The 27,691-nt window shown below is 45.4% G+C and overlaps 1 protein-coding gene across 1 annotated transcript in view; it reads left to right on the top strand.

The window, feature by feature from the left end:
- The window catches only part of MARCHF4 (membrane associated ring-CH-type finger 4), a 114,586-nt gene that overhangs the window by 70,282 nt on the left and 16,613 nt on the right, over positions 1–27,691 (top strand). The window contains exons 2-3 of the mRNA XM_073545356.1: positions 15,787–15,948; positions 17,147–17,339. Of these exons, the coding sequence (XP_073401457.1) occupies positions 15,787–15,948; positions 17,147–17,339 (355 nt within the window). The remainder of the gene's footprint in view (positions 1–15,786; positions 15,949–17,146; positions 17,340–27,691) is intronic.

Raw genomic sequence — 27,691 nt, 5'->3', positions numbered from 1 at the left:
GTCACTTCTTTTACCTTTTTTTGCAGTGTTTTTCACCCATTGACTTGAATGGATAGTGAAAAAACGCTGCAAAACCGCAGGTTGACTTATTTGCAGCACATTTGCTGCAGAAAAGTCAAGGACAGCAGGATTTGACCTCACACTCGGCTCTGCTACATCTAGATGGCAGGCTTGCATGATTCAACCTTACAGTCTGTCATCCAGCAGAGACACTGATCAGCAGACCCAAATCCCATTCAGTTGAATGGGGTGCCCAAACATACAGTGTTTGCCACGCTGTCGTGTGCATGACAGCGCGGCAAACATTGCTTCTGATCGGCTGTAAAATTATCACGTGATCAACGTGAGCCAGCAGCTGTGATCGGAGGTATAAAGTTTACCTCCGGTCACTGGTGTCAGCTGATGGGACTACAGCCGACACCTGCTGCCGCTAATAACAGTGAGAGCTGGAGCAGCTGATGAGAGTGTTCATAAGCCATGTGCGGTAGATAAATAATTAAAAAAAAAAAACCTGCGTGGGTTCCCCTGTATTTTCTCTAACCAGGTGTGATGAACAGCACGGCCGGTGCCACCAATACGCCACGGTCCCACCACTGACACGGGTTTGTCAGCGGACGGGACGGAGGGACACAACGCACTGCCGGCACACGGCTATCACAGGCACAGTGGGGGCTTATCTTAGTTATCCCACCGCTGCCACCATGTGACCAACACACAGCAAGCTAATCTTGCTTTCTCAGTTCCACTTTGGAACTCGCAGCTCTCCGGCGCCCCCCTTACCCTCAGGTCAGTCAGGGAACTGCGCCTAGGATAATTAGTCGCTGGACGGGCTGCTTGTTGTGCACGGCCAATCAGACTGCTGCAATAAGGGAATTATCAATGCTGTGGCCTCAACCACTCATCCAGCAATATAAGACCCTTCCAGACTGCCAACCAGCCTAACCAACCGCACACACCACGCTGCCACCAGCCACCCTTTACTTAATCAGAGAGTTAATTAAGAAGGTCTGTGGCAAACCCCCAAATTAGTAGTGATTACCTAAAAAAGGCGCATAGTTCGTTTCTTAGAGCATGGAGACAGAGCTAATAGATTTTTATCATTTATTCCCAAAATGTGGGCAGTAATTACATAGCTAAAAGTTGCTATAAAGTTGAGACATCAAATATGTACAATGCAGTATAAAACAAAAGGATTAAAAGGCAGAAAGGTAACACTTACATGTGCTTAGGTGGTATTAGGCAGACCATGTGGCTCGGGGGATGGGCCGCAACCAAACATCCCATGACATGGGGTAGGTCTGTTCCACATCAGAACTCCAGCTCCAACTGACTGGAATTTGGTAGGGAATACCTTATAGCCTAGGGTCTGTGACCTCACGAAATGGGCGTTCTGGTGAGGTCCAACCCCCCTTTCTCTAAGTTATGACTTGGCTACAAAACTTAGAATAACTATATCTAAACGAGAGAAGCCCGTACCAACTCACATAGGGCATCATTGTTTGTGATTTATCGAATAGAATTCAATAACACCAAGCATGCCATAATTAAAACACTCCATTTGGGAGCAATCCATATCTCAGTTTCTGAAGGTCCGAGAACCTCGCAGGAGCCACCGTAGCGAAGCCGGGTCCACTCAGATCACAGAAATGTCCGTTTCACTTTTCTGCCGCGACCGGGGCCCATGCTAGCTTAGTTTAATATCTCTCATACTTTTCATTCGGCCTGTCTGAGAACAAAAGAAATGCTTTCCCTTTAGCTGTGCGGGGGGGGGGTGAGGAGAAGGCTTCGAGAGGAAATGCCCAGTATCAGGTTTCAGATGCAGGCAGAGAGCTGTAAACACACACAGCTGCTAAGGGGGGGCAAAAGGAGGGGGCTGCAAAAGCTGACAGGCTACTTTCTCATAAAATGAAGGATTCTAGAAGGTTACAGAAAACCTCATACTTTATAGACATTTTACATTACACCAGCCAAGAAAAAATTGGCTGTGTCCAGGTTGAAAACTGTTTATCCCCAGACATGGATTGCGGCATGGGACAGAACGACGGAGAGGTGAGGGATATTGTTGTTGTTTTATTTTAATTGTCTTGCAGGAGACAATGGCGTCACTGACATGGGTGATGCTCTAAGTATGGTATAATTAAGATCTACTAAAGGAGTCTATGTCATTATTTAATTCAAAGGACTTTTTTTCTGGGTGTCTGTGATGCCTCTTCATTATTAACCTCTGGGCCAATTTTGGGACGACTGAGAGCTGCTGTTTTTAACCGGGGGGGGGGTAATATCGATGGCCCCCTTTTAGGATATTAATATCAGCCTGCAGCTGTCTACCTAGCCTTTGCTGGTTATTAATTATAGGGGTCCCTACTTCATTTTTTTGGGGGGTATCCCTTTTAGTAGCAAGTAAAGGCTAAGTATACAGCTGTGAGCTAATATTAATAGCCTGGGAAGCTCCATGGCTATTACCGCCTTCCCAGGCTATAAACATCTGCCCCAGCCATCCAGTTTCCCTCTGCTGGTTAAGAAAATTACATGGGAACCCACGCCATTTTTTTCAGAAAAATAATCTTTTAATAAGTAAGTTGCACACACTGTACTAATTGCATATGTCACTGACCTCTATATATCTATCTATTCTACAATTAGGTCCATATATATTTGGACCTAACTGTATGTGTGTATATATATATATATATATATATATACCCTTCATCTAATTTTAATGTGGATACCCCCAAATGAAAGCTGAAAGTCTGAACTTCAACTGCATCTGAACTGTTTTGTTTAAAATTCATTGTGGTAATGTCTAGAACCAAAATTAGAAAAATGTTGTCTCTGTCCAAATATATATGGACCTAACTGTATGTGTATATACTGTATGTGGTGCATCTATTCTATCCTGTCGGGTCCTATAGTGATTTTACTGTAGGCAGCTGCTGAATTGCCGGCTTTTCAAAGCATCTAGAGGTATGGTTCTACAGGAAGTAGTTTTTCTTGTCTGGGAGCACACAACGTTATTAGCATTCACAAAGACACAAGTTTGCCCAAAAACTGCCAAGAAATCAGGTTGTGCTGCAGAAAAAAACGCACCAAAAACTCCCAGTGTGAACTTACCCATAAAAAAATCAAAGCCTAAAAAGACAGAATCTGCACAACGCTGCGGTGTTCTGTATATGGGGGATTTATAGTGTTAGAAAAGGGGCAGAAAAAGTCTGGAAAAAAGTACTAAATGCAGCTCGCTCTTAGTGGTCAAAGACTGAGTGGCGGAGTCTAGTGTGGGCCACATATGGTGGATTTTGTTCAAACATTGCATTTGAAGTTTGCTTTTCTGGCAGTTGTGGGAATGTTCCTGTTTGGGACAGTGTAGGCTTTACTTACCTGGGTGTCTGATCGACTGAGTGACAGATTCAGTTGGTGCTGACCTTTTGCATTGATTAACTTACAGACAAAGAAATGAGTTGCTCTGCATCCAGTGATTTAATTTCTAGAATTCTTGTGCAGAGTTCTTTCTGTTTCTTTAGGCCCCCAGCTGCCATTAGACTAAAGTTGTTCCAAATTGGCGATTTTGACCCAATCGATTGTTCGTCATTCTCTTTAGATGGCGGCCTATCAACTTTTGGGCGACAAACGTTTTAAGTCATCATGTAGATTGATTAGGCCTTGTCTGACATCTTCATACAACTAATGACCGTGCCATAATGTGTGTGCGTTGATCGTTCAGGAAAAGGAAGATCTGTCATCTCCCTTAATCCATCCGACTAATCATCAAACATTTGTGAACACTATACGTTCAAAATGTATGGCTTCATGTGAAAGATGTTTACACAATGTAGTCGGACACGTGTATGGTGCCTGTGACGAAGAAAGCACGCTGCCGCCACCAATATTTGACGACAGCGCCAGCACCCTGTGCCACCAATACGTCACGATCCCACCACTGGCACCAGTATGTCAGCGGACGGAGGGATGCGGCGCACTGCCGGCACACGGCTATCACAGTCACAGTGGGGGCCTATCTTAGTTATCCCGCCACTGATACCGTGTGACAAAAATATACAGCAAGCTAATCTCGCTCTAACAATTTACCGCAGGGGGGTTATTTTGGATGCCCCACCACTGCTAACAACCTTCCAAGAACTGCGGGGATTTATGTATATCCCACTTTCTCAGTTCCACTTTGGAACTCGCATAGGATAATTAGACGCTGGACGGGCTGCTTGTTGTGCACGGGCAATTAGGCTACTGCAGTGAAGGAATTATCAATGCTGTGGCCGCAGCCCCCCTTATTCAGCATATAAGACCCTTCCGTACTGCCAACTAGCCCAACCAACCGAACGCACCACGCTGCCACTAGCCATGATTCACGTAATCAAACAATTAAGAGGGTCCGTGGCAAACCCCCAAATTAGTAGCGATTATCTAAAAAAGGTGCATAGTTCGTTTCTTAGAGCATGGAGTAAAACTGATAATTTTATGATTTATTCCCCAAAGTCGGGCAGTGATTACAAATATAAAAGTTGTTACAAAGTTGAGACAGTAAATATGTACAATGCAAATATGAAAATAACATGGATGAAAAGAGAAAGTACTGTGCTTAGTTGGTATTAGGCATCTGTTATGAGCTCATTTTCTGCTCCACCAGTTGAGAGTTCTCCTTCCGTTCTCCCTCTGGTGGTGACAGGAGGTAGTGAGGTTGGTTTAATTGGTAGTGATCTGCCACCTGGTGAGGAGGATAACGATTGGATCTCTGGAGTATCAGACTGGATATAAGACAGCCGACGCCCTATCCTGGTGCTGGTGATTCAGTCTGCTTCTCAGGCCTTGGACTCAGCTCAGTTCCAGTCTTCTCAAGTTAACTTTGTTTTTGCTAATGTTCACACTTGCTCTTGTTGGTCAATTCAGTTTTTTGTGTGGTCAGCCAGCCCGGCTGGTCTTGGCTGAATTTCCACTCTTATTTATCTGTATTTGCTAAATTGCCTTTTTTTGTCCCTTATTAGATTGGCCTCTTTTTGCTCTGTCTCAGAATATTTCAGAGTGCTGATATAGTGGGAGAAGTCTAGTGACTTCAGTGTTAATTTTGCTATCAGTTGTGTTGGACATTTTAGTAGGGTTTTTGGCAGATTGCAGACAGTGTCTTTCCTTTCCTGTCCTTTCTAGTTAGTTTGGCCCTATCGTTTGCTCAGCCTATTTTTCTGCCTTTGTTTGTATTTTCATCTTGCTTCACCGTCAATACATTTGGGGGGCTGTCTTTCCTTTGGGGTCTGCTCTGGGGCAGTTAGTTTTCCTTTTTTCCTGCTTTAGGCTTATTTAGCTCTCCGGTTGTGACGAGGCGTCTAGGACCACAGTAGGAACGCTCCACGACTGCTGCTAGTTGCGTGTTAGGATCAGGGGTCTGCAGTCTGCATAGTTACCAACCTCTTTGGTTTTCTGAGACTTAGCTTGTTGTTTTTTATTTCCTCCTCAGCGACCTGTTCATAACAGGCATCCCATGTGGCTCGGGGGATGGGCGGCCAACCACACATCCCAAGACATCCGCACATCTTGTCAGCGTCAAACTCCAGCTCAAACTGACTGATTTTTCCAAGGGAATGCCTTATAGCCTCTGCTGAGTGAGATCACGGAAGGGGCAGATTGGATAGGGTCAGCCCCCTACTCTTGGATTTAAAATCAAGCTACAAAACTTAATATAACTGTATCTCATAGGAGGAAGTTTGCACAAACACGCACATGGTATCCTTCTTTGTAGTTTGTTGATTACAACAAATCAAAGCCAAATATGCAATATTTCGGACACACCGTTTAGAAGGAATCCATATCTCAGTTTCTGGGGGCTAGAACCGTGAAAACTAGGGTAGAAAAGCTGGGTTTGTGCCCGTCGCAGGAATGTAATTATTATATCTCTGTGGTGTATGATTTTTGCAATATGACTTGTTTTAATACTACTCATATTGATCCCAGCACATGCCTAGAGAACAAAGGACTTCCTTTCCTGGCTGTGCAAGGAGGGGGGGGAAGAGAGAATCCTCATTGTGATCTCAGATTTCACTGAGCTGCAAGCAGGAAGATGCGGGTGTGTGTGTTGTGGGGGAAGAGGGGGATTGCAGCTACATGACAGGCTGATTTCAGTGTGTAGCAATGGGAGATTCTAGAAAGTTCTGCAAAATCATATCTTACATTACAGTACCGTCTAGTCATCCCGTGTGTATGGAGGCCGTTGTGTGCGAGAGCGAATGATTGAGACAGTGAGTGGGTGCCTGAGCGAGTGGACAGAAAGATGGCGAGTGATAAAGCTGGTGGGTGAATGAATGAGTGAGGGATTGAGCAAGTGAGGATGTGTATAGACTAACTGAGTGAGTGTTGAGGTGGTGAGTAAGTGGGTAAGTGATTAAGCTGGTGGGTGGATGAATGAATAAGTGAATAAATGAGTGAGGAAGGTGTTGAGCTACTGAGTGAGTTGGGTTGGGACGGAGTGTGAGTGATTGAGCTGATGAGAAATTGAGTAAATTAATGAGTGAGTGATTGAGTAGGTGTATGGATGAGTGAGTGGTTGAGTAGGTGTATGGATGAGTGAGTGATTAAGTAAGTAGGTGTATGGATGAGTGAGTGGTTGAGTAGGTGTATGGATGAGTGAGTGGTTGAGTAGGTGTATGGATGAGTGAGTGGTTGAGTAGGTGTATGGATGTGTGAGTGAGTAGGTGTATGGATGAGTGAGTGAGTAGGTGTATGGATGAGTGATTGAGTAGGTGTATGGATGAGTGAGTGGTTGGCGAGTGAATGAGCAGACCTATGAGTTGGTGAATTGAGGGACTTATTGAGTGAACTGGTGGTCTGTGACTGAATCACCGATTACATAGTGGATAAATAAGTGTTTGGGTACGTTAGTGAAAAATTGAGTGGGTGGGTAAGTGCTGACTGATGTTGAGTGACTGCCTCCAGAATAGGAAAGTAAAGTGGGTGACCGTTTGAGTGGATGGGTGAGCTGGTGAATCAGTAACTGAATAGGTTGGTAGGTGACCGAGTGACGGAGTAAACGATGTAGTGTGTGAATTAATAATTATTCCTGTAATTTAATGTAACAGATGTAATTATACAGTGGGGCAAAAAAGTATTTAGTCAGTCAGTAATAGTGCAAGTTCCACCACTTAAAAAGATGAGAGGCGTCTGTAATTTACATCATAGGTAGACCTCAACTATGGGAGACAAACTGAGAAAAAAAAATCCAGAAAATCACATTGTCTGGTTTTTTTTTTCATTTTATTTGCATATTATGGTGGAAAATAAGTATTTGGTCAGAAACAAAATTTCATCTCAATACTGTGTGATATATCCTTTGTTGGCAATGACAGAGGTCAAACGTTTTCTGTAAGTCTTCACAAGGTTGCCACACACTGTTGTTGGTATGTTGGCCCATTCCTCCATGCATATCTCCTCTAGAGCAGTGATGTTTTTGGCTTTTCGCTTGGCAACACGGACTTTCAACTCCCTCCAAAGGTTTTCTATAGGGTTGAGATCTGGAGACTGGCTAGGCCACTCCAGGACCTTGAAATTCTTCTTACGAAGCCACTCCTTCGTTGCCCTGGCGGTGTGCTTTGGATCATTGTCATGTTGAAAGACCCAGCCACGTTTCATCATCAATGCCCTTGCTGATGGAAGGAGGTTTGCACTCAAAATCTCACGATACATGGCCCCATTCATTCTTTCATGTACCCGGATCAGTCGTCCTGGCCCCTTTGCAGAGAAACAGCCCCAAAGCATGATGTTTCCACCACCATGCTTTACAGTAGGTATGGTGTTTGATGGATGCAACTCAGTATTCTTTTTCCTCCAAACACGACAAGTTGTGTTTCTACCAGACAGTTCCAGTTTGGTTTCATCAGACCATAGGACATTCTCCCAAAACTCCTCTGGATCATCCAAATGCTCTCTAGCAAACTTCAGATGGGCCCGGACATGTACAGGCTTAAGCAGTGGGACACGTCTGGCACTGCAGGATCTGAGTCCATGGTGGCGTAGTGTGTTACTTATGGTAGGCCTTGTTACATTGGTCCCAGCTCTCTGCAGTTCATTCACTAGGTCCCCCCGCGTGGTTCTGGGAATTTTGCTCACCGTTCTTGTGATCATTCTGACCCCACGGGGTGGGATTTTGCGTGGAGCACAAGATCGAGGGAGATTATCAGTGGTCTTGTATGTCTTCCATTTTCTAATTATTGCTCCCACAGTTGATTTCTTCACTCCAAGCTGGTTGGCTATTGCAGATTCAGTCTTCCCAGCCTGGTGCAGGGCTACAATTTTGTTTCTGGTGTCCTTTGACAGCTCTTTGGTCTTCACCATAGTGGAGTTTGGAGTCAGACTGTTTGAGGGTGTGCACAGGTGTCTTTTTATACTGATAACAAGTTTAAACAGGTGCCATTACTACAGGTAATGAGTGGAGGAAAGAGGAGACTCTTAAAGAAGAAGTTACAGGTCTGTGAGAGCCAGAAATCTTGATTGCTTGTTTCTGACCAAATACTTATTTTCCACCATAATATGCAAATAAAATGAAAAAAAAACAGACAATGTGATTTTCTGGATTTTTTTTTCTCAGTTTGTCTCCCATAGTTGAGGTCTACCTATGATGTAAATTACAGACGCCTCTCATCTTTTTAAGTGGTGGAACTTGCACTATTGCTGACTGACTAAATACTTTTTTGCCCCACTGTATTTAGTATAATTGGTGGCTATTGGTAGCATTTTCCTAGGGTACGTGCTGTATGACCGGATGCCTGTCAGTGGCAGCTCCCTGTTTATATCTCGGCCCCTCACTCTCCAGACTTTGCCCACTGAGGCCTCTTTCCTCCTGTCCACTCCTTGTCAATTAGCGTCCTCTCCCTGACAGATCGCCTCTCACCTGCCGACAGGTCAATAAGAGATTTCCAGCGCTGACGGCGGATAAGTCTTTGGCCTCTGATCTCATTCACCGGACGTCAGGCTCATAATCAGCTCATGTCAGTCAGGAGAGCGGCCCCGGGATGGGGCAGGAGTAATCCTGTAACTACACAGCACAGTGATCCGCTGCCGCAGGCCAGGAATCCGTTTACCTGTAAGCGCAGGAAAGATCGGGGGCGATTAGTATGAGCCGGGGGTGAGAGCTTTTGTACATCCCAGAATTCTTCTCTAAGGTTCCCGTAAATCTGTTCTGCTGTCCCTGGTTAATATGCTGCAGGGGCTGCTGCCCAATCCCCGGAAATGTATGTGCCCCCTCTGCTATAATGTGAGGAAGGGGTGCAGACAGCCTGTGATACAGGGTCATTCAGCAGCACAGAGCACTTCAGGAGATGAATGTGCTAACCCTGTGGCTGATCACAGACCTGGGGTGGACATAGAATTGGTGCAACGTGTGCAGCCGCATAGATGCCCAAGAGGTCAGGGGGGCCACTATCACCTCCAAATCAGCAAGCGGGTCCTATCAAGGGCGTCTGGAGACCATGAGATGGGACATTGGCGGTGAGGCTGCTGCATCTGCAGGTGTCCTGTGTACAGTGTCCTGTATACTGTCAGTGCATGTTCTCCCCCAGTCTGACCACTTTCTGCATGAGTCACTGATCAGGGGACGGTGCTGGCAAATTTCATGATTGAAAATTCTTAATAAATATAATTCTGGATTAATTATTCAACGGCTCATATACAAAAAAATCAATCCTTAAAAGATACTTTATTAACCAATCATTAAAAAGTTTTCAAAACTTAAAAAAACAGGCAAACAAAAATAGGCTTATTGCTGATTTTCAAAATGCAGCCACAAACACTAGAGTCGTTCCAATGTCAGGTAGAGGGTCACAAACCTATTTGTCCCTATAGGGCCCTATATCTCTCTCCTACCTGACAGCGGAGGTTGGCACCCTCTTGATACGCAAATGGCGCCCCCGCTCCTCAGCGGCTCTCCCTAATCACCCTGTTGACTCCTATCTAAATGACATCAGCTTGGAGTACAACAGATGGCCGGGGACAAAAATATAATAGATAATAACCCCATGCCACAAACCACCAAGACAAAAATATAAGGAATAGTAACTTAAAAACTTTTTAATGATTGGTTAATAAAGGATCAAATTTCATGATTGCAAGTAAGCAGAGATTACCTGGAGTCATTCGGTGGAATAAGTGCAGGCGCCATGGCGGTGATTTGCTTGTCAGACTGATTTGGTTTTGTCTTCTGGTTCATCGGCTGGAGATAGGGCTGCTCCACTCACATCCAAAGCTGCACTCCTTCTCGGCTGCCAGAATTACTGATCATTATTGGATGTGTTTTCCCATGTCGATGGATGAATTGTCTTCGCTGTATGTTTAGTGAACAATGTAACACATTTAATAGCATTATTACAATTAATGAGGTGCAGTACCACATACGACCTTTGTAAAGATGTGGTGCTGTTTTTTGGGCAGCTGCTTCAATCCGTTTATTTTAATCCCTTAGTGACGGGCCGATTTTTAAAAAATCTGAAGTGTCACTTTATGCAGTGATAATGCTAGAATGCTTCAAGATATCCCATTAATTCTGATATTGTTTTTTACTGACACAGCATACTTTATGATAATGGTACATTTAGGTTGAGATGTTTTGCAGTTTTTAACAAAAATATCAGAAATTTGACAAAAGTTTAAAAACAATGACATTTTTCAAACTTAGAATAATTATCCCTTTAATCCAGATGTTCACATCACACAAAAACATTAAAAAATGACATTCCCCTCATGTCTACTTTACATCAGCACCAGTTTTAAAATATTGTTATATTTTGTTAGCCTTTTAGAAGGTTTTAAAAATGTAGCAGTAACTTTTCATTTTTTTTCAAGGAAATTTACAAAACTTATTTTTTTAGGGATCCGTTCAGTTCTGAAGTGACTTTGGGGCTGTTACATATTGGAAACCCCCAAAAGTTATACCATTTAAAAATCAGCACCCCTCGATGTATTCAGAATCACTTTCATGTGATTCATTAACCTTTCAGGTGCTTTTCAGGAATTAATGCAAAGTGACATGACAAGAATGACAAAGTTTATTTTTACTACCTAAATTTTGATAACTTTTGAACAGGTCACTGTAGCTGGAAGATTTTAAAGCCATTATTTGGCCATGAACTGTTATGAATGAGTCACCGTAGGAGGCAAAAACAGAAATACTAGCTAAGTCCAGAAAACCAGAGAAGTTGGCAGCTATCGGATTACAGACCCCTGAACCTATCAAGAACAACTAGCAGTAGCTGTGGGGGGTTCCTACGGTGCCCTAGACCCTTCAATCACAGCCGGAGAACTACATAGCCTAAAGACAGAAAGGGAAATCTAAACTGCCCCAGAGCAGACCCCAAAGCAATAGGCAGCCCCCAACATATAATGACGGTGAAGCAAGATGAAAAAACACTCACACAGATAGAAAGATAGGCTGAGCAAACGATGGGGCCCAAGCTAACTACAAAGGACAGAATAGAAAAGCTGCTGTCTGTAATCCGCCAAAACCCTATCAAAAGAGCCAACAGCTGATAGGGAAAAAAGCCCTGAAGACGCTAGGCTTCAAAAAGACTATATCAGTACTCAGGTATTTTCTGAAGACAGAGCAAAAAGGAATTCAGCACACCCCAGCAGGGAATGGCAGAAATCCAGAAAAACAAGGAAAAACAAAACCAAAACACAAATGCAAAAAACAGAGCAGAGAACTTAGCTTTTGAGGAGCAGGAATCAGACTGGTCTCCTAGAATCCCTCAGAGAGATCACCAGCAAGGCAGAAGGGCGTCGGCTGCCTTATATCCAGTCAGAAATTCCCGTCACCCAGTCATCATCATCCAGCTCAGGTGCTTGGTGATCAGCCTCACTACCTTCCCTCACCAGAAGAGGGAGTTCATCAGACCTCAATGGTGAAGGGGAAAATGAACTCACAACAATGAACTGTCATGGCAAACATCAGGACCATAGGATTAAGATCTCAGGGTGCTAAGAAGCCCCCACACTCTGTTAGCCATCTAGATGCTGTTGTCATTATTGACCGAAGCATTTAAAGGGTTAAACGGCCAAAATCGGTGCCAACACTGATCGTGACTGATGTTGCAAGTTGTCAGCTTTAGTGTGCGGTGGACAACTACAGGATATTGTCACCCGTAAGGGGATGCTAGTGTCTTATATTGAAGGTCCGTAAAACATGTATTGGTGGTCACTACGGGGTTAAATAGACAATCTGAATACAGCACATCCAAAATAAAAGTTATATTAGTTTGCCGAACAGTCTAATTTACAAAGCCGTTTTGTGCCCTTATGCAGACCTATGTGTCTATATGGTAAAAGCCTGAAGAGTTGAACTGAAATATAAGTCGGTACCCATGTAGCGTGTATGCGCATGTTCACACTGGCCACTAAACAGACAAAACCCAAGATAAAAACATAATAAGCAAATACCCTGCAGTTATTAAATAATCAGCAATGGTGCATCAAAATAATATAGGTTGGTTAGTTAACATAATTTTGATCAAAAAAATGTATAAACCATCCCACCATGTCATGGTGACCCTATTTGGGGTGGTCCTAACCTCTAGTATTAAAACTGACATTTGTCAAGTGATGTAATGTGGATAAGGGTTTTTTAAGTCGGCGGTTTCTATTGTTATTGGTGAACAATTATAAATATTCCATAATTGTTACATTTTATTGACAAAACCATGCAGTTTCTGTGACTCCTCAATTTTCTCCACGCTCCTGCCCCTTATTCTCCACGCTCCTGCCCCTTATTCTCCACGCTCCTGCCCCTTATTCTCCACACTCCTGCCCCCTTATTCTCCACACTCCTGCCCCCTTAGTCTCCACGCTCCTGCCCCTTATTCTCCACGCTCCTGCCCCTTATTCTCCACGCTCCTGCCCCTTATTCTCCACGCTCCTGCCCCTTATTCTCCACGCTCCTGCCCCCTTAGTCTCCACGCTCCTGCCCCCTTAGTCTCCACGCTCCTGCCCCCTTAGTCTCCACGCTCCTGCCCCCTTAGTCTCCACGCTCCTGCCCCCTTAGTCTCCACGCTCCTGCCCCCTTAGTCTCCACGCTGCTGCCCCCTTAGTCTCCACGCTCCTGCCCCCTTAGTCTCCACGCTCCTGCCCCCTTAGTCTCCACGCTCCTGCCCCCTTAGTCTCCACGCTCCTGCCCCCTTAGTCTCCACGCTCCTGCCCCCTTAGTCTCCACGCTCCTGCCCCCTTAGTCTCCACGCTCCTGCCCCCTTAGTCTCCACGCTCCTGCCCCCTTATTCTCCACGCTGCTGCCCCCTTATTCTCCACGCTGCTGCCCCCTTATTCTCCACGCTGCTGCCCCCTTATTCTCCACGCTGCTGCCCCCTTATTCTCCACGCTGCTGCCCCCTTAGTCTCCACGCTCCTGCCCCCTTATTCTCCACGCTGCTGCCCCATTAGTCTCCACGCTCCTGCCCCCTTTGTCTCCACGCTCCTGCTCCCTTAGTCTCCACGCTCCTGCTCCCTTAGTCTCCACGCTCCTGCTCCCTTATCCTCCACGCTCCTGCCCCCTTATCCTCCACGCTGCTGCCCCCTTATTCTCCACGCTGCTTCCCCTTATCCTCCACGCTCCTGCCCCCCTTAGTCTCCACACTCCTGCCCCCTTAGTCTCCACGCTCCTGCCCCCTTATTCTCCACGCTGCTGCCCCCTTAGTCTCCACGCTCCTGCCCCCTTTGTCTCCACGCTCTGGCCCCCTTAGTCTCCACGCTCCTGCTCCCTTAGTCTCCACGCTCCTGCTCCCTTAGTCTCCACGCTCCTGCTCCCTTAGTCTCCACGCTCCTGCCCCCTTTGTCTCCACGCTCCGGCCCCCTTAGTCTCCACGCTCCTGCCCCCTTATTCTCCACGCTCCTGCTCCCTTATCCTCCACGCTCCTGCCCCCTTATCCTCCACGCTGCTGCCCCCTTATTCTCCACGCTGCTGCCCCTTATCCTCCACGCTCCTGCCCCCCTTAGTCTCCACACTCCTGCCCCTTAGTCTCCACGCTCCTGCCCCCTTATTTTCCACGCTCCTGCCCCCTTAGTCTCCACGCTCCTGCCCCCTTAGTCTCCACACTCCTGCTCTCCCCCTGGCAGCTGGAAATCGGCTTCTGGGTGGATCCTGACTGATGACAACCTAGGGAGGTATTGGTTCTGCTCTGTAGTGTGTCGCGCTGCTGGGGAGGTGTATTTTGCACTATTCTGCTGGTTTAGTGCTGCTAAGATGGTGATTTTTCTTCACTGTGATATCTGTCACTTTCATGCTGCACTAGAATATTTATTTAGCTCTGCTGGGGATTTCTCTTGTTCTGCCCTGTGGTGTTTCTCACTTTTGGGGATGTCTAAGTATACGTGCCCATAATCAGGAATAGCAGTGTTTTGGGGTACTGTATGGCAGTACTACTTTGGTGTTGTACAGCAGCATTTGTGCCACATAAGGATTGTTATTAGTACAGTATGGTGGCATTATTTGGGCTCTGTGTAACACTGGATAATACATTCCTCTATATGGATGACCGTAGAAGCAGCAGTGAGTGTGGAACAGCCGTCACCTGCACACGAGTTGCTGTTTTTCCACTTGCCTGGAACCTCGCTTTTAACATGATGCAATAAAGAAGCGTTTTCTCACATTTGGTGAGTGCTGTGGGAAATTCCTCGTCCTACCCGTGGTTGTTGGTTGGGCATGTCACGGTAATGTTATCTGTACACTTTTTCTGCTGCACATTGCAGTAGGTGCTGTGTCATCTTATTAGCTACTTTGCCGTATTCGGTGGTAACATTTGGGTTCTGTATAGCAACATGATTTCTATTCTCTATGGCGGTATTATCACAGATTGTGTGTAAGATGACAGACGCTGTGGACCAGACAATGGAGGCGCTCATGTATCCGCACAAATCAATTGGATGCCACTAACGTCAAGGTTTTCTGGAGGTAAACTATTCTTTAGGTTAACTCTTAGATATAAAGTGTGATGGCAAACTTACCACGGACGCAATAGAATTGCAACATTCTTTAGGTCGGGAATAAACAACTGGTGGATGGAAACGAGAACGATCCGTTCAAATCATGAACATGAGAAGGAACTTACATCCAATGCACGGCACCTTGGAATTAATGAGGCTTTAAAAATGAATACTACTAATAAAAATAAATAATAATCTTTATTTTTATATAGCGCTAACAAATTCCGCAGCGCTTTACAGTTTGCACACGTTATCATCGCTGTCCCCCGATGGGGCTCACAATCTAAATATACAAATTTGAGAGTTTTTAGAAGGTTTCATAACTTAATTAATAAAATGAATCCATTTATGATGGCCAAACCTCAATAGTTAAACAATCCCTAAACCGGAGACCCGGATAGCGACCCCTCCGTGGAGAGACGACGCCATCTCCAGCCGTGTGCTCTGCTGACATAGCAAGGACACATCTCTATATCCCTCTAATCTCGGGGGCTGCAGTTCTCCATGCAGGTTGTGTGTGCCCTTTAAGAGCCCAATTTGGGACTGTCGATGGATTGCCTCTTAAAGGGATAGTACACTCAGAGTCCGTTATCAGTTACATACAAGCTACTGTTTTTTGTTATCAGTCATTTCTGGCTGTGGAGGTTAGCTGGAGGAGGATATGGATGCATCTATCATCTGTTCAGGAATTGATTTGCATTTTATTAAGGTTTACACTTTGTTGCAAAATAATTTTTTAATATATGGTGTAGCTCAGCTGTCTGTAGCTGGAGAGCTGCCCCGGTGAGATAAGCGTGCAGCTTTTCATGAGAGTAATTCTGTTTCTGTCCTGTAGGGGGAGCTGCTGAGTCCATGTCGCTGTGATGGGTCGGTACGTTGTACGCACCAGCCCTGTCTGATCAAGTGGATTAGTGAGCGGGGGTCCTGGAGTTGTGAGCTGTGTTATTACAAGTACCACGTCATCGCCATAAGTACAAAGAACCCTCTTCAGGTAAAGGTAGGTGATCCCCTGCCAGGACGCTCTGATGACGACACTCCTTAGTTCTGTTCTTTATGACTCGTGTAAGGAGTTTTTCACATTATTTTATGTAAATATTTTATTTATTTATAGTTATTTCATTTTATTAATTTTTCTTGTTGATGTTGGAACATATGTTTTTTTTTGTTTTTATATGCTGTGATGTCCACAATGTTATAACAGAGTTTAATGAAACTGCTTTAATATGTTTAAAAGGGAATCATAATGTAGGTGCAGAGACCCTGATTCCAGCGATGTATCACTGAGTGGTTGCTGTAGTTTTGATAAGATCACTGTTTTATCAGCAGGAGATTATCAGTAGAGGACTAGGAACCCTGCTCCCATGTTGTCCTCCATATTCTTGAGCTCTGTATAGCCCCACCCCCACCAGTGATTGGCAGTTTTCTGCCTATACACAGTGTACTCGGGGGTTTGTGGGGTTATACAGGGCGCAGTATTCAGAGAGCCGGTAGGTCTGCAGCAGAGACAACAGGGATTTTATGAAACTGCAGCAATCCGGAAAAAAAAATCACTGCATTCCCGAGTTTGATCCAATATTCAGATCGCAATTGGCCATGCAAGTCAATGAGTGCATGGAAAACAATGAACGGTTGACATTTGAAGGGTCTGAGGCCGGGTTCACACAGCGCATTAATGCTGCATTTCCCTATTACTTTTCATGTAAATTCACCTTTTAAAATATGGACTGGTTTTAGGTCCAAACGCCGGGGCGGATTAGTGCCATAATATATTTTTATAGTAATCGGATATCAGTTTTTACAGCTCCAAATTCCCTGTATAGACACAGGGTAAAAGACAATATGTTCACTTCCTACAGCCACCAGTAGAGGGAGCTGAGGAATATAATAGTAACTCAGTATGCAGTGGGCTCCTCAGCTCCCCCTTGTGGTGACCGCAGGCAGAATTTTATCATTATGTCTCTGCAGAGGGTTTGAAAAACAGGACTAAATATATCAATATATTCTAAAAATATATATTGTAAGAAAATGCCAATCAAAGCTTGGATATTTAATATTAAAATATGATTTAGACGCATTTCACACATCTGATGTCCCTGTGTGAATGGGAGCTTAGAGCTGGAAGCAGCAGTGCACAGTTCCTACAGATGGGATTGGATTTTCTCCGGCTTTCAGCCATGTCTCCCTCTTATTTCCAGTGGCAAGCCATCTCGCTGACCGTCATTGAGAAGGTGCAGATTGCAGCTGCCATCTTGGGCTCCCTCTTCCTCATTGCCAGCATCTCGTGGCTCATCTGGTCCACATTCAGCCCTTCAGCCAAATGGCAGCGTCAGGACCTGCTCTTCCAGATCTGCTATGGGATGTACGGCTTCATGGACATCGTGTGTATAGGTGAGAAGACCCTAGCGCTATACAGAGATAAAGGGGAAAGCGCGATTCATCACTTTGTGGGGAGGGGGGGTCAAGTTTCTGGGGTTTTTTTGTATTTTGGGATTTATTGTCCTTGACGCGGGTCTTGCGTTTTGCGCACTAGCAAAAAAATTATTTTTTTGTTTGCCTTTTAATATTTTACTGACATTTTTAGTGCAAAAGTGGCATTTTTTGTATAAATGTGACAAAATTTGTACAAAAATCCAGGCATATGTAAAATCACTACAGAAACAGCGCCACCCCTGACCACAGGTTGTGTCTGGTATTTCAGCTCCATAGAAGTGAATGAGGATGATCTGCAATACCGCATACAACTAGTGATGAGCAAGTATACTCGTTGCTCGGGTTTTCCTGAGCATGCTCAGGTGTCCTCCGAGTATTTTGGCTTGCCGGAGATTTAGTTTTCGTCCTCTCAGCTGCATGATTTGCGGCTGCTGGACAGCCTGAATACATGTGAGGAATGCCTGATTGTTAGAGAATGCCCACATGTCTAGCAGCCACAAATCATGCAGCTGAGAGCACGAAAACTAAATCTCGGAGCACGCCAAAATACTCGGAGGACACCTGAGCAATGAGTATACTCGCTCATCACTACATACAACCTGTGTATTGGTGTGGCGTTGTTTCCGTAGAGAAGGAGCCATGTTTTTTAATCCTGATTAACCCTTTAATATAAACCTATCCCGTATGTATAAAAGCTTACATCTCACTTTCCGATTCTCCCTGAACGTCTGAGCAGCTCCTATTAAAAAGAGTAAATCTCTCAGGTCTGCGAAAACCTTCCAGAAATCAGTGACTTTGGAGAGGGGAAGACTGGGTGTGGAGGAGGTGGAGATTGGACCCGGAGGGGCACAGCTCATATAAGGGGCACTAATGGGGCCAAACATTTTCAGAAATTGCTGGACCCAGCACTGCCCAATCATCTGACCACTCAGTATTAAAGGGAATGTCCTGGATTAAAAGAATGTGTCTGCTTTCTTCTAGAAATAGTGCCACCTTTCCTAATGGCTGGCTGTGGTACTGCAGCATATTTAAGTGCAGGGAGAAGAAAGTCATGTTTCTCCAATCTCACACTGGCCCTTTAATAACATTGTATCGTGACTCCCGTCTTCTGAAGAAAATGCTTCTAGCGTGAATCAGACCAGTGGTGGCACCGACGCCTTCTTATTGTTTGTCCCATTGTTTGGCACAAGTGGCACTACAGACACCTGAGGTCCCGGGGACTGGTCACATGACTGGTGCGGAGCAGCTGGCATGAGCGGCCGCCTCGCTCCATCAAGATGCTTTTGCTGTAATTATCTCTGGGTTGTTGCGTCGCTGCCATTAGTTGTTACAGTTGCCACGCTACGATGGTTCCTGGTATCTCGGTGTCTAGACGGAGCGCAGCGCCTGTGCCAGGACACGGGGGATCAGTGGTTTGTTAATGATCAGAGCAAGTGTGGCGGTAAATATGGTGGTCCTAGCGCTGCCTGAAAGGAGTACAGAGGGGGCGCTGCGACCGAGACCCCATAAAACGGAATCTGCAGCGTGTAAAGTGTCGAGCTGCTCGTCAGACATTGCGGCAGCTGGAAGTGTTGGGCATTGTTCTGTATGGAGCGGGTTGGTGCCACGTATAAGTCTGAATCGCCAGTGTTGGCAAAGCTCCCTAATGATTTCTGTGGCATCCCGGAGATTTGCCCCCTCGTCATGAAGTCTGGCAGGGGTCTTCCTCATCTTGCGAGCTTGTTGGCTCTTATCACCATAGAACAGCAGCAGATACCGGAGAGCAGCGGCATTTACGCCACATTGATGGCCAGTGACAGGTACTCTGTAAGCGGGCACCACTGACCCCGGAGGTCGGGACAACTGCAGATGACCTCATACAGGGGGCTCGGTCACATAGGGCGGCATCTGCACCGATTGTGTAACGGTGGGCAGTTGTCTGAGCACATTACAGCAGTGCCATGCGGGTACTGGGGTCATTAATGCAAATCTGACCCGAGGCCGCCACCTACCATGTGCTACAGGACAGCTCCGACTAATGTCCTCTTACAGCAGAAATGGGTCATTGGGTCCTCTCTGTTCACTGCCTACAATCTGCGGCTCTGGGGAGGACACAATATGGGTGAAATTGGTGGAAATTGCATGAAATGTCTGTAAGTGAATGCGTATCACTGTGGAGGAGAAGCTTCTGCACACGACCGATGTATCATACGGCAGCTCCATAATGGATCATATATCATAAATTCATAAAGTGCCACAACGCAAAATGGAAAACTAATAGGGGCGTAAAGGATACACTGCCAGGAGAAGCGTCGGCCCCCTCACCGCTGCAGATAGATCGAGGTCCCAATGGACATACTCCGACATGAGCCGCATCTCCCATATGTCGTGGTGGGCGCACGCCTCTCTGTGTCCCCCAGGATGTTGGGTGATTCCTAAAAGGTGTCAGTTGGGGTAGCTAATGCTGTTTTTCCAGCTCTTGACCTGTCCTCCATAGCGTCCGCTGATGTTACTGCTCCGTTCTGCTCTTACTTCAGCTCTGGCCCCGTCCACGGCGTGAAACGCGTCATCCAGTGTGCCCCTCCTGCACCGTTTTGCGTCCAACATCTCCTTTTCCGCGAGACAAGCATTTGTACAGCAGAGAAGTTCTGATTCGTCATCGCGCGCCCGGGGCCATAATAATTCCTCTTCTCAAAATGGGCAGCGACTACTGAGCAGCGTTGTTATAGCCGCCGCTCCGAGGCTGCCGCAGCCGGTTAATGTCTTCACTAGTAAATGAGACAAAAAGCGCCATAAAAATCCTCACAAATCTTGGGAATTTGATGTTTTTTTTTCACATCATCCGATCTGCATGAGAAAGGAACAGAAGAAAGTGCGGCCATTACTCATCATGATGATGCCCCCATTAGACTGTAGGGATGGCGCGTTTCCGGGGCTCTGTCATCTGAATCATATCTCTTTTTATGCCGGGGGGGTTGCAATCGTTTCCTCTTCTCTCATCCCAGTGACAAGCGAAAGAGCAAATCACTGAGCCCTTCAGGCCAATCAGGCGCTGACGCGTTTCATGATTTATTTTTTTAGGGTTTTACAGCAGCAGAATTAATGGGTGTAACCGCGCTCACATTATATCAGCCGGCGTTACCAACGACTGACGGACCCGAGGTTGTAATGTTTACTGCCGGCCGGCGCAGGACCGCACTCAGGTGACGCGCACTTGTAAAGCCACCCGGCCTTGGCTCGCTGCTGTCTAAACTGCAGACTCTTCTAGACTCAGACGCATACCCACTGATCCAGGCAGATGGGAATGACAATATATTAATTACTGGAAGCTGTCAGCAGCTCAGCAGTCAGTATCACACAGGAGAGGATTAGATACACAACTCAGCAGTCAGTATCACACAGGAGAGGATTAGATACATGGTTCAGCAGTCAGTATAACACAGGAGAGGATTAGATACACGGCTCAGCAGTCAGTATCACACAGGATAGGATTAGATACACGGCTCAGCAGTCAGTATCACACAGGATAGGATTAGATACACAGCTCAGCAGTCAGTATCACACAGGAGAGGATTAGATACACAACTCAGCAGTCAGTATCACACAGGAGAGGATTAGATACATGGTTCAGCAGTCAGTATAACACAGGAGAGGATTAGATACACGGCTCAGCAGTCAGTATCACACAGGATAGGATTAGATACACGGCTCAGCAGTCAGTATCACACAGGATAGGATTATATACACAGCTCAGCAGTCAGTATAACACAGGATAGGATTAGATACACGGCTCAGCAGTCAGTATCACACAGGATAGGATTAGATACACGGCTCAGCAGTCAGTATCACACAGAAGAGGATTAGATACACAGCTCAGCAGTCAGTATCACACAGGATAGGATTAGATACATGGCTCAGCAGTCAGTATCACACAGGAGAGGATTAGATACACGGCTCAGCAATCAGTATCACACAGGATAGGATTAGATACACGGCTCAGCAGTCAGTATCACACAGGATAGGATTAGATACACGGCTCAGCAGTCAGTATCACACAGGATAGTATTAGATACACAGCTCAGCAGTCAGTATCACACAGGATAGGATTAGATACACAGCTCAGCAGTCAGTATCACACAGGATAGGATTAGATACACAGCTCAGCAGTCAGTATCACACAGGAGAGGATTAGATACACGGCTTAGCAGTCAGTATCACACAGGATAGGATTAGATACACGGCTCAGCAGTCAGTATCACACAGGATAGGATTAGATACACGGCTTAGCAGTCAGTATCACACAGGATAGGATTAGATACACGGCTCAGTCAGTATCACACAGGATAGGATTAGATACACGGTTCAGCAGACAGTATCACACAGGATAGGATTAGATACACGGCTCAGTCAGTATCACACAGGATAGGATTAGATACACGGCTCAGCAGTCAGTATCACACAGGATAGGATTAGATACACGGCTCAGCAGTCAGTATCACAGAGGATAGGATTAGATACACGGCTTAGCAGTCAGTATCACACAGGATAGGATTAGATACACGGCTCAGTCAGTATCACACAGGATAGGATTAGATACACGGCTCAGCAGACAGTATCACACAGGATAGGATTAGATACACGGCTCAGCAGTCAGTATCACACAGGATAGGATTAGATACACGGCTCAGCAGTCAGTATCACACAGGATAGGATTAGATACACAGCTCAGCAGACAGTATCACACAGGATAGGATTAGATACACGGCTCAGCAGACAGTATCACACAGTAGAGGATTAGATACACAGCTCAGCAGTCAGTATCACACAGGAGAGGATTAGACAAACGGCTCAACAGTCAGTATCACACAGGAGAGGATTAGACACACGGCTCAGCAGTTAGTATCACACAGGAGAGGATTAGATACACGGCTCAGCAGTCAGTATCACACAGGATAGAATTAGATACATGGCTCAGCAGTCAGTATAACACAGGATAGGATTAGATACACAGCTCAGCAGACAGTATCACACAGGATAGGATTAGATACACAGCTCAGCAGACAGTATCACACAGGATAGGATTAGATACATGGCTCAGCAGTCAGTATCACACAGGATAGGATTAGATACCTTATCAGACATGAGTGGATTAGATACACTTCCATAGTGATGATGTGTTGCATGTTGGGGGTTGTAGTGTCTAGTAAAGTACTGATTTCTGGAGGTCACCATTAGCTGTAGATCGGATGCATCGCAGCGTCCGAGGTGTCAATCTGAGATACCAGACGCTGCAGCAGATTTGCAGAATTTCTTCTTTCTATTTTCTGGAACATTTCCTGCCGTTTCGTTTCCATCGGCGCTGATGTCCTGACGTGTCCCCGTGAGTCACCCGCACAATCTCCGCAGCAGCCCCATCCACCTGATGACAGCGCGGCCTCTGCTTCCAGGGTGCAGGAGAGATCTGATCGGGTGACAGCTCTGTGAGGCGCCTCGTGCCGCTGACAGCCGTGCGCCTGCTGACAGCGCTGTACAGACACATTAGCACCCAATTACATATTACCCGACCTCCGAGAGCGCCAGGACGGATGACAGACGATGACATCTCAGAATGGCGAGAATAAAGCCTCATCTCTGTAGACTGAGAAGTTCTCTAACTTTCCTATGCACTTTGCATCTCATTGTCTCCCAGTTTTCAATACCTCTGCTTGCTGTCAGTGAGTGGGTGCGTTCTCCATACATTCAGTGTAGACTGCAGCTGATACAATTTATCAGTGCAGGTGAAACGTGTCAGTCTGGCAGCAGAGGACAGTTACGATGGTGATACAATTCTAAAAGCACAGTATTATTATTATTATTATTATTAATAATATTATGCATTTATATAGCACCATTTATTCCATGGCGCTTTACATGTGAAAAGGGGAAATATAGACAGGTACAATAAACATGTGTAAGACAAGGGACACACAAGTACATAAGGAGAGGGGACCCTGCCCGCGAGGGCTCACAGTCTACAGGGAGTAAATGCAGACTTAGGCCGGAGTCACACTACAGCGAGATACGGCCGAGTCTCGCAGGTTAAAACCAAGCTCTGGTACCGGCACTCCGGAGCGGAGCGTGCAGCTCCATGTATTGCTGTGCGGCTGCACGCTCCGCTCCGGAGTGCCGGCGCCAGAGCTTGGTTTTAACCTGCGAGACTCGGCCGTATCTCGCTGTGTGTGATTCCGGCCTTACGGTTAATTTACAGACTAAGCCCAACAGAACATTATTTCATGTAACTTATTCATCTCTATGGGCTCCGTGGTGCATCCAGCTTCATAGCACTAAGTGGGCAGTGCTATTTATTTCTGCTAAAACTACATTTCCCAGCAGCACTTGCTTCTCCTCAGTGTTGCAGGTCCCTCTCTCCTCCAGAAAAGGCCCATATCTCTTAGTTATCATCCAGCTAATCTAAGTATATGCCTCTCGTACTCTCTGCCGGAACCCTGACAGACCAATTTTATCTACTGTTTCTACATCAGTGTTACGGCAGAGCGTTTATTATTAACAGCTTCTAGTAGAGTTCAGTTCTCCTGCACTACTCCATAACACAGCTTGTCATAACTAGGCAGTGCAGAGCTGAGCTGTGTTTGATGCCTGCTTCTCACAGATCAATGAAGAAAAACTGCAAATGCTGCTGTGATAATGCATATGGAGAAGATAATCATTTGTCATATGCATCAATAGAGCATCATTTGCAGTTTTATGTTACTGATCTGTCAGCAGCAGGCATCAAACTCTGTATCTCTTACGTATTACAAGCTCTGCTGGGGAGAAATGCAGGTGAGTTGAGCTAGGTTATACCAGCTGTACATATATAATTATATACAGGAGATACCCAGGTTATACCAGCTGTACATAAATAATTATATACAGGAGATGCCCAGGTTATACCGGCTGTACATATATAATTATATACAGGAGATGCCCAGGTTATACCAGCTGTACATGTATAATTATATACAGGACATGCCCAGGTTATACCAGCTGTACATATATAATTATATACAGGAGATGCCCAGGTTATACCAGCTGTACATATTTCTTGTTACATGTGATGAATCTTTATGTATCCCCTCTCCTTTTTATGGGGCTATAAGGCAGAGAACGACTGTGATTTGATCTTTCCGTCCTCTGCTCTAATTACATTTGCCTCCTGCCAGCCATGAAACCATCACATCTCTGCCCAAAACATCTGAACGCTCCGCTCACTTGTATCCAAATCAATGCCATTCTCATGCAGAGCAGTCGCTCTCTGCGCAGAGAATAGCCCAGCAAGCTCCAAGACATTCTGCAGGATCAAATCCCGACCTGCTGCTCTACTGCACAGAGCGAGGGCAGAATGCCAGAGCGCAACATACAAGTCACAGAAGTCTTACAATGGAGCCCCCTCCTGCCTGGACTTCAGAGCTGAAGATCATTCTCCAGCTGCTCAGCAGCCGAGTCCTATGCCAAACTCAAGTGATGCGACTCGAGCTGGAGACAAGACAGATGTTGATAGCTCAATAGTGGAAGGTCGTATTAGGAGGCAAGTCAGGTGCATCTGAATGAGTCTATGCAAGTGACTGTCAGGAAGTTGTTTCTGAGCAAATGCTGTTTTATTAGATGTAAAACTAAATTCCAGAGTCTTCCTGAGTTACATCCTGTATTATCCTCGAGAGCTGCACTCATTATTCTGCTGGTGTAGTCACTGTGTACATACATTACATTACTGATCCTGAGTTACATCCTGTATTATACTCCAGAGCTGCACTCACTATTCTGCTGGTGCAGTCACTGTGTACATACATTACATTACTGATCCTGAGTTACATCCTGTATTATACTCCAGAGCTGCAATCACTATTCTGCTGGTGCAGTCACTGTGTACATATATTACATTACTGATCCTGAGTTACATCCTGTATTATACCCCAGAGCTGCACTCACTATTCTGCTGGTGCAGTCACTGTGTACATACATTACATTACTGATCCTGAGTTACATCCTGTATTATACCCCAGAGCTGCACTCACTATTCTGCTGGTGCAGTCACTGTGTACATACATTACATTACTGATCCTGAGTTACATCCTGTATTATGCCCTAGAGCTGCACTCTCTATTCTGCTGGTGCAGTCACTGTGTACATACATTACATTACTGATCCTGAGTTACATCCTGTATTATACCCCAGAGCTGCACTCACTATTCTGCTGGTGCAGTCACTGTGTACATACATTACATTACTGATCCTGAGTTACCTCCTGTATTATACCCCAGAGCTGCACTCACTATTCTGCTGGTGCAGTCACTGTGTACATACATTACATTACTGATCCTGAGTTACATCCTGTATTATACCCCAGAGCTGCACTCACTATTCTGCCAGTGCTGTCACTGTGTACATACATTACATTACTGATCCTGACTTACCTCCTGTAATATTCTCCAGAGCTGCACTCACATTCTTTTAGTTAATGGTTTGCTAATGAATCCCTTACACATCCTGATAGTCTTCACTATAGAGAGCAGTTCAATTTTCCTATTTTGTACACTTCTTTACAAACTGCTGGTCCATTTATATATTCATGATGGATCCTGAAGGATCCCTGACAAATGATGAGAATATCAAAGATTACTTCTATACTGCAGTTCGGCACCTTTCTGCTCTTTTATATAACGATGTGCAGATATTCTGCTTATCTTTTACTTATATTTTACTCTTGTGACAAACTGAGCAGTATTCTTAATTCTTCTGGCTTTCTGTTCCCTATCTGCATTGCTTTGTGGCTCTCAGTGAGTCAATGTGATCCTGTTGATCCTAGTTGCCCTGTGAATACAGATGTACTGTAGAAACATTTTGTGCAGAAAACAGCAGAATTTTGAATGCAGCTCTGGAAATTGTCTTTTCAAAAAGCCGTCACCCAGGTTATTAATACCAGCGAGTATTCATAATGCTGAGTGAGCGGGCACTATCGTTACACCCATGTGTCCAGGAGCAGGTCACCACCCCATGATTGTCCGCACGGCTGGCTTATGTTCAGCTCTGCTCAGTTATGGACCAGCTATGCTCAGTGGTTCCAGTTTAGATCTATTGTTTATTGGAGTCTTAGGCAATTAAAAATTCACATCCTGTCTCAATAATAGGTGAGTCTTCTGATATTCTCCACCATGCTTTATACTGCAGCCCTGATTGTTCGCAATTACACCTGAAACAGTCAGTACATGGAGCTGTGATGATGGAATGATTATAAACCACAAGTAACTAAATGATCAGTGAGAAGGAGAAGATCATTAGGAACTACTGTACGGAGTCCGAGAGGAGGTGCCTTGACAAGTGTGTGGAGCTGATTTGCTGATCTCACTATGGAATGGCGTACATGCTATCATGTATATCAGCGGCCTCCAACCAGTGATTCTGCATCCGTTGTATAACTATAACTCCCAGCATGCCCAGAAAGCCATTGTCTGGGAATTGTCACAGGAGAGATGCAGGTCAGAGACCTCTGATGTATACGGGTGGTATATAGTCTGAGTACATGTGAAGTGATTGGGTGAAGGTTATGGCTTGTCAAGTGTGTGCTGATTCCGTCAAGATAATCCTGTGATCCGATCAATCAAAGGGGCTGGGCCTGTTCTAGCTCCTCCCACAGATGGTTGTTTTCTGGACTTTGCCGACAGTTTTCTGGATGGACATTAAACTATAATTTCGAGTTACATTCTCGAGGCCGGACACGTTGGCGCTGGTTGCATGCGGCAGTGACGTCTCCACCGGTAGAGTGTAAGCTCAGGAGAAGCTGGCGGATGTGTCAGTGTTTGGTCCGTGCAGCGGAACTGGTGACCTGATTCCTTCACTTTCTGTTATCTTCCCTCTCACCTGCTTCACTTCTCCGGATCATATCTGTCACTCACATTCGTCTTTCCCAGCGACAGCAATTCTGAGCTTCTGATGACTTGTGGCTGGTGCTGACGGCCTGGAGCCACGTAGCCCTAATAGCTGGAGAGAGGTCACCAGCGTCCGTCTCCACGAAAACCGCCGACATAGGACTTCATATGTGGATCAGAACACGCAGTACAGATACAATGTATCAATGAAGTATTGTAACAATTGTTAGTAACAATAAGCCAAGAATGTAAAAACATCCAATGAAAAAGACTTGGAAATAAACAATGCTTATACTAAAGCTGGATAGATGTACATGAGAAAGAGAAATATGGAATAGATAGATGATAGATAGATAGATGATAGAGGATAGATAGAGGATAGAGGATGGAGGATAGATAGAGGATGGAGGATAGATGATAGAGGAT

This window comes from Dendrobates tinctorius, unplaced genomic scaffold (assembly GCF_039654945.1).
Source record: "Dendrobates tinctorius isolate UK_male_01 unplaced genomic scaffold, ASM3965494v1 ptg000143l, whole genome shotgun sequence".
Lineage (NCBI taxonomy): Eukaryota > Metazoa > Chordata > Amphibia > Anura > Dendrobatidae > Dendrobates > Dendrobates tinctorius.
This window is presented reverse-complemented; position numbering and strand designations above follow the sequence as displayed.